Raw genomic sequence first — 8,168 nt, 5'->3', positions numbered from 1 at the left:
TGATGAACAACAAACATGCATCTATCAACAAGTGAATCTAAGAATCAAGTGAATAAATAATCTGATGAACAGAATGAACTGGTGATCATAAGAGAATCAGGGACATAGAAAGGGAATGGACTGACAATTCTTGTGGGGGAAAGGGGTGTGGGAGATTCGGGAAGAGACCGAACAAAAATCGTGCACCTATGGATGCGGACAGTGGGTGGGGAATGAGGGCAGAGGGTGGGGTGGGAACTGGGAGGAGGGGAGTTATGGGGGAAAAAAGGAACAAATGTAATAATCTGAACAATAAAAATTTAATAAAAAAGAAATGTCAAAAAAAATAAAAGAGAACATGATAAAAATAAAATACAAAAAAAAGAGAACATGATTCAACTGAAACGCTTAAATTCTGATTCATTTCTCAATTTGAAAAACATTATTTGTAATCAGATGATATATGCTTAAATATGGATCATAATTTTAAAACCTATAACTAAGTATGCATAATATAATCTTATTTCTGAAAAGATTAAAAAGATATATACACACAGAAAATTCCTACCAGAATGTACAAGAAACCTAACAGTGCGTACTAGGGAGACCAGAACACAGAGAACTGATAGGAAGCAGACATTTTTAATTCTAAGAATTGCCGAAACTGGTTTGGCTCAGTGGATAGAGCATCGGCCTGTGGACTGAAAGGTCCCAGGTTCGATTCCAGTCAAGGGCATGTACCTTGGTTGCGGGCACATCCCCAATAGGAGATGTGCAGGAGGCAGCTGATTAGTGTTTCTCTCTCATCGATGTTTCTGACTCTCTATCTCTCTTTCTCTGTGTAAAAAATCAATAAAATATATTTTTTAAAAAAATTCTAAGAATTGCTGCGTAGTTTAGAATATGCAAAAAAATATCAAATGGTCTCTCAAAACGTATTCTGAAGCCAAATGGTAAAGTATAGGCATACATCATTTTTATTGCCCTTCACAGATGTTGAGTTTTTTTACAAAAAGGTAAGATGCTCCTCCACCAGCAAAAAGACTACAAGTTGTTCTATTATGATACTTGTTTTATTGTGATGGTCTGGAACCCAACCCGCAATGCAATACCTCCAAGGTATGCTTCTAACCAAGCCCGGAATAGAGAAAGCAATATCTGAGGGTTCCACACAATTAATGGGCTGGATGAGACGCCAGATCATTTAGTAACTGTTCCAGGAATATAAAACCAAATCCACCCCAAATTATTTAATCTTTCTTCAATGAAACTTCTGGGTGAGTCTGTAAGTCTCCCCAGATTCCGAAGTCCTAAAGGTTAGGAATTAGGAAGGTCCTGCTAATAACTAACACAGATCATTTCCGTTAAAGGGTGCATTCATCAATGGAAAGGAAGAGTTAACAACCTTGGCTCTTTCTCGTGCCACAGCAGCCTTCTCCTGTCTAGGCTAAGTAACCCTAATTCCTTTTATTTTTAGACATGGGTCATCAAGGAACCAAAAAACTTTTAGAAAGCAATTGTTGATTTTTTAGAAGTTTTATAGCTAGATTCATCTTACATACCTGAAAAATTCAAAGTTGAGACAAGCCTTCGGCAAGAAAAACTTATCATCTTGTTTGAACCAGAGTTTGCTCATAGCTGTATCCTGTGATGGAGGAAAAAAATTGGTTATGGAAATATGGGCACATTTGGCAAAAATGTTCAATCAAATCACCCTTCAAGAAAGGAGGACAAAGGCAGTAATAGTTGAGAGTTCTTTTCTGCAGAGGCAGCTGTCGCCTGGCCTTGAAGTGTACGCAGAGGGTCAGCAGGAGGGAAGTGGAGAGAGGACTGGCGATTCCAGCAATAGAGAGAAATCACCCTTTTATCTCCCTGGTTTAACAAGATGAGGACACAGCGGAGGAAGAGTCAGACTGGAGAAGCCAATAGTTACTGCCCTGTCCCTGTCTTTCTGGACCCTGGGAGACAGAAGGAGTCCTGAGGAGTGTGGGGCAGCCAGCCTCCAAGGTGGGCCAACGGACCCCTGCCTACTGAGAACCAGAGTTGTCAGTCTGACCAACAGAATACAACAGAATTCTGATCACTCACTTTCCTTCTTGGATGGCTCACTTTGGGGGAAACCAGGTGCTGTATCAAGCAACTTTATGGAGACGCCCATGTGGTGAAGAACGAAGATCTGCCAAAACCCATTGAACCTCAGCTTTGGTTGAATCCTGCAGCTCCAGCTGAGTCTTCAGGTGGCTGAAGCCCCAGACAACAGCTTGACTATGACCTAGTGCAGGGGTGGGCAAACTTTTTGACTCGAGGGCCACAATGGGTTCTTAAACTGGACCGGAGGGCCGGAACAAAAGCATGGATGGAGTGTTTGTGTGAACTAATATAAATTCAAAGTAAACATCATTACATAAAAGGGTACGGTCTTTTTTTTTAGTTTTATTCATTTCAAACGGGCCGGATCCGGCCCGCGGGCCGTAGTTTGCCCACGGCTGAGAGACCCGGAGCCAGAACTACCCAATTAAGCCACTTCCAGATTCCTGACCCCCAGAAACTGTGAGACATAACATAAGTATTTGTGATTTTAAGCTGATAAACTTTGGAGTAATTTGTTATCCAGCAATGAATAACACGACCAGGGATGAACAAATAAGCCACTATTTTGACTGCCTACTTCATTCATGCTATATTAAAAATAGCCTTAGATGTTCACTTGAAACTCTGACAAGAGATATAAATGGTTTAATGTTCTCCTTGATTTGCTCTGAAAAGGCCTATTAAAAAAAAAAAAAACTTGAGAGGTAAATAGGTTTTGCCTTTCAATAACCTAACCTATAACTCATTAAAATGTCATTTTAAAAGAAAAATGGTTGTCTTAACAATAATGTAATTGCTTCAGCTAAATTAAATTTCATATTCCTAAACACTGATTCTTATATCACTGAGTTAATAGAATGTTAGGTCATTTTAAGAAAATAAAAAGAGAGAAATAAAAGGAAGATTTATATCTAGGGTGGTGAGTTTAGAAAAAGTTATTTAGTTTTACAGTTTAGAAAAGAGAATATGCTGTAATAATTTGATCCTTTTTCTATACAATTTTTACCCAAGGTGTGAATTATTAACATGAACATTCTGAAAACAAAAAGAAAACCCACGGCTCAAACACCCTTCCCACTTGGCTCCATGAACTTCATACACCACTCAGTCAGAAAGAGAGCTGCTTTCAACGGCAGGATCCGCTCTCTTCCAGGCTCAGAGATTCTTCCTGGCCTCTAATTTTCATGATGCAGGTAAACCTACTTCCTCGTTGGATCTTCAGCAATTTTGAAAAAGAAGCCACTATCTTTCAATAGCCTGTGGTTAAGTCTAGACTTACCACTTTTTTTTTCTGTAAAGACGACAATTCTCCAGACTCGATGTTATTTAGTAGTTTTGTTTGTTTGCTTTAACATTTCTGGCCTTTTAGGTTTCTTGTGTTATTCTCTCTGTAACTTTTCTGTCACCTCTTTGGATGTAAGCCCTCAAAATCAACACAGTGCCAAATGCAAGAAATCATCTCTCTAGGCCCTCCTATGGAACAGGTCTGTCTCCTGAATTTAAAATCATTGAGTCAAACATGTTACCTTAATAAGAGAAGGGTATGGTGTTGCTTCTTTCTCTAATGATAAAATCTCAAAATTCGTAGGAATAAATTCATTCTTCGTTGGAAGTTTAAATTTCCCATTCAAGTCAGCATTTTGCCATTTCTGGATGAATAATGAAAGACACAAGCATTTAAAACAGTCATTCTGCTTATTAATATCCAAGCAAATATTAAGGGAATAAATGTCAGACAGCATTCTTTTCCATCATAAAGAGGCTACTCCCAAGATGTATTGATGACTTTTTATGAAATTTGAGTTGGATTCGCTGGTACTAATCAAGGTTTTTTTGTTTTTGTTTTTTTAAAAATATATTTTATTGATTTTTTAGAGAGGAAGGGAGAGGGATAGAGAGCTAGAAACATCGATAAGAGAGAAACATCCATCAGCTGCCTCCTGCACACCCCCTATTGGGGATGTGCCTGCAACCAAGGTACATGCCCTTGACCAGAATCGAACCTGGGACCCTTCAGTCCGCAAGCCGATGCTCTATCCACTGAGCCAAACTGGTTAGGGCTAATCAAGGTTTTATACTTATTTATCTTTCCTCTTTACACATTTCCAAAATGATCAAATAAGGGTACGGAATAATCTGAGACTGAGGAACATTGAGAGGCTAATTCAGGGGTGGGGAACCTTTTTTCTGCCAAAGGCCATTTGGATATTTATAATGTCATTCTCAAGCCATACAAAATTATCAACCTAAAAATTAGCCTGCTACATTGGCCAAACATTTAATTAGCTCACCCCTAATGCCTTGGCAGGGCCAGACCGAATGATTTCACGGGCCTCATACAGCCCTCGGGCTGGACATTCCCCACCCCTGGGCTAATTGGTCCACATAAAGACAACGTTTGTTTCAGCTCTTTAAAGAATGAAAAATAGCCAAACCGGTTTGGCTCACTGGATAGAGCATCAGCCTGCGGACTGAAAGGTCCCAGGTTCGATTCCGGTCAAGGGCATGTACCTGGGTTGCGGGCACATCCCCAACAGGAGATGTGCAGGAGGCAGCTGATCGATGTTTCTCTCATCATCGATGTTTCTAACTCTCTATCTCTCTCCCTTCTTCTCTGTAAAAAATCAATAAAATATATTTTTTAAAAAAAGAATGAAAAATAATCTGTACAGCGTATTTCCAACTACTAGGTAACAGGCTACTAATGTAAGAGTTAAAGTTTGAGCTACACTAAGCTACTTGCATGTATAGCCTGAAAGCTAAGGCTAAACGGGCCAGGCTTGTTCACTTCAGTCCCTCTTAATACCAGGCCCACACCTCTCCCAGAGGACCAAGTGACTTTGAAGTGAAGCAGTAATTCAAGCTCAAGGTTAAGGACACAGTTGAGACTTAAGTCTGGATTGTGGGACAGGGCTGACACAACCTGTAGCTTGGATCTGTTACATGAGCTAGGGCCAAAAGCTAAGTGGGACAGGTCACAGGTCACTGATCACTGAACTCTAACTTACAAGACTTTTCATATTTAAAAAGGATAGCAAAGGCAAACCACCTGCCAATAATTTGGGTTCGACAACTTTGTCTTCAGATGATGTAGCACAGCCTTGCCGCTTTTGCAATTCTATTTTAGTCCCTGCATTTGTGTCTTTTGGCACTGGGATAGTGAGGATGCTGGCCATCCTATATAATAAAAGGGTAGTATGCAAATTGACCCTAAGGGCCGAATGACTAGGAATGATCAGTCGCTATGATGTGCACTGACCACCAGGGGGCAGATGCTCAACGCAGGAGCTGCTCTCTGGTGGTCAGTGCACTCCCACAGGGGGAGCTCCACTTAGCCACAAGCCGGGCTGATGGCTGTGAGTGCAGCGGTGGTGACGGGAGCCTCTCCCACCTCCTCGGCAGCACCAAGGATGTCTGACTGCCTCTTAGGCCTGCTCCCTGGAGGTAGACATCCCCCGAGGGGTCCCCGACTGCAAGAGGGCACAGGCGGGGCTGAGGGATCCCCCTCCCCTCCCTGAGTGCACAAATTTTCGTGCACTGGGCCTCTAGTATTATTTATAAGTAGCAACTTAAGTCTCCAGAGGGCTGAATGATAGGAACTGGTAAATACTTAGCAAGCAATTTTACCACTGAAATTTGTACGTTTTTTAAAAATTCCCATGCAGGGCAGATTGTCATGGTCAGAATTCGGTGAAGAGGGGTTCTCTCTTGTTTTAGGATAGTTCAGACCCAGCACTATTTCATAGGATATCTGCTTTCCTCACAATTTAGCGAGATGGGGCTCCGGTGACCTCCTTCTGTGCTATGAATATGTCAGAAGTTACCTGTAACCATTTTCTTTCTTAAACTATTTCTCTTTTTTCTGTATCGTCATTACACTGGTACATTTAAGAAATGTCCAATACCTGAGTTTAACTGGAATCTAATCAGACAAGGCTATCTGATGTCTTCCCATGAATAAAGGACACAATCTCAAAGCTACACAGCCAATGAGAACTAAAAAAGAAAAAGTATTAGAGAAGGAGATGGGCCTCACAAAAGAATCTCGACTACTGATGAATGGGGTAACGTACTACCTAAACATACATGTTTCAAAACCCATTTTAATTCCCCTCTGCTGACAAGAAGAGCAAGGATGCACTATGAGGCATAAAATGCAGCACCTGCCCTAACCAGTTTGGTTCAGTGGATAGAGCGTCCACCTGTGGACTGAAGGGTCCCAGGTTCGATTCCGGTCAAGGGCATGTACCTTGGTTGCAGGCACATCCCCACTGGGAGGTGTGTAGGAGGTAGCTGATCGATGTTTCTCTCTCATCGATGTTTCTAGCTCTCTATCCCTCTCCCTTCCTCTCTGTAAAAAATCAATAAAATATATTTTTTAAAAAATACAGCACCTGTCAAGTGAAGACAGAATGACGCCAGAGACTGCTCCCGCCTGTGTTCCCCGCAGGAGCAAGCTCTCTGGAGCTCTTGCATCTGTCTTCCAAGCTCCCTACTCCTATCTCTCTCTGCCTGTCTTGGTATGTTTGCTTTTCTGTGTACTTTGGACTCCAATGATCTTTGACTGCATGAGGGGGCCACAGTGCAATTTCTTCAAGCAAAACCTAAGATGCAGCCCTCCATCTCTGTGCTTACTCCTCTCAGGATGGTACAGACAGCACTGGGCCATCACTCTCCACAACCTGGGCTTGAGTTGGGTGATCTGGGGAGCTCTTGTTCCTCTGTGTCCCTCACACATCAGACTTATTCACAGATGAGTTAGCCATACCTTAATGACTTCATCTGGTATAGCTTCTTGTTTGTAGTGGGTTCCATACCATTCTTCTGTGCGATCGGTTTTTCCTTCAAAAGATTTGGAAACTATTGCAACCCTAGAGATAGACGGAAAAAACAAAGAGGAAAACACATATAAACTCATGTTGTATACATAAACTTATAGAACTTGACTCATGAAAATGTAAATAATATCCAAGAATGTATTGGGCCTTTAAGTCCCAGAAAATCCAGTAAGGCTTGCTTTGCTGAAAACGGCAATGTATAGAGGACAGAAGTTTCTGATCACAGTCTCTGTATCCTTTGGTTATAGTCCATAATTTTTAATGGAAAAAGTATTTGCTGGAAAGGAGGGAGTTCAGGAAGGGAAGTTAGAGGTAAAATGATGTCAAGAGGTAAGTGAACAAAAGATTACAAGGAGAGCAGCAAAAGAAACTCCATACCAGTGGAGCTTCTGGTCCTGTGGAGGATTATCAGGGCATTTCTGACCCTGCTACCCTTGAATTATCAAAGTTGGGATCATTATGCTTCTACCTGCAAACTCAACCCTATGATGGGACCAATCCTACTCTGAATCTCATGGATACAGGAGTTCTAGGTCAGTGATGGCGAACTTATGACACGCGTGTCAGAGGTGACACACGAACTCATTCCTTTGATTTTTCTTTGTTAAATGGTATTTAAATATATAAAATAAATGTCAAAAATATAAGTCTTTGTTTTACTATGGTTGCAAATATCAAAAAATTTCTATATGTGACACGGCACCAGAGTTAAGTTAGGGTTTTTCAAAATGCTGACACGCCGAGCTCAACCGGTTTGCCATCACTGTTCTAGGCCAATAGCTTGGATGGCTTGCCATGAAGTCAGTTATTGGGTCTACTTCTCCCTTATGTCCCAATTCAAATAACTAGATTGATGTCTCTTCCTGCTTGTTCTCACCTGACCTCCCAGAGTTTGGTTCTAGCTTCTGAATGTTGGCCACAGAGCTGAAAGCCCAGTACTTGCAATCAAAGCTCCCCGCTAGTCTGGCTGGCATGGCTCAGTGATTGAGCATCGACCTATGAACCAGGAGGTCACAGTTCGATTACTCGTTGTGGGCTCAACCCCCAGTGTGGGGGGTGCAGAAGGCAGCTAATGAACAAATGGTTTTCTCCCATCATTGGTGCTTCTATCTCTTTCTCCCTCTCCCTTCCTCTCTGAAATCAATTTTTTTTTAAAAAGGAACCTTAACAATTGTCTGGTAAGTTCTGTTATTAAGTTTAAAACTTTCTCCTTATGCTGATAGGTTTTGTTCTTAGAAGGTCTATAATAATCAGCAGGCC

At 41.5% G+C, this 8,168-nt stretch overlaps 1 protein-coding gene across 1 annotated transcript in view; it reads right to left on the bottom strand.

Moving 5' to 3' along the window:
- Positions 1 to 8,168, bottom strand: part of IDE (insulin degrading enzyme) — a 63,611-nt gene that overhangs the window by 23,277 nt on the left and 32,166 nt on the right. Inside the window, exons 12-14 of the mRNA XM_015558007.1 lie at positions 6,839 to 6,941; positions 3,597 to 3,719; positions 1,542 to 1,624 (exon numbers count right to left, since the gene is read on the bottom strand). Coding sequence (XP_015413493.1) covers positions 1,542 to 1,624; positions 3,597 to 3,719; positions 6,839 to 6,941 — 309 coding nt within the window. The remainder of the gene's footprint in view (positions 1 to 1,541; positions 1,625 to 3,596; positions 3,720 to 6,838; positions 6,942 to 8,168) is intronic.

The sequence above is a fragment of the Myotis davidii genome, unplaced genomic scaffold (genome assembly GCF_000327345.1).
Source record: "Myotis davidii unplaced genomic scaffold, ASM32734v1 scaffold271, whole genome shotgun sequence".
In the NCBI taxonomy this organism is placed as follows: domain Eukaryota; kingdom Metazoa; phylum Chordata; class Mammalia; order Chiroptera; family Vespertilionidae; genus Myotis; species Myotis davidii.
Note: the sequence above shows the minus strand (reverse complement) of the source record. Positions and strands in the feature narration are given on the sequence as shown.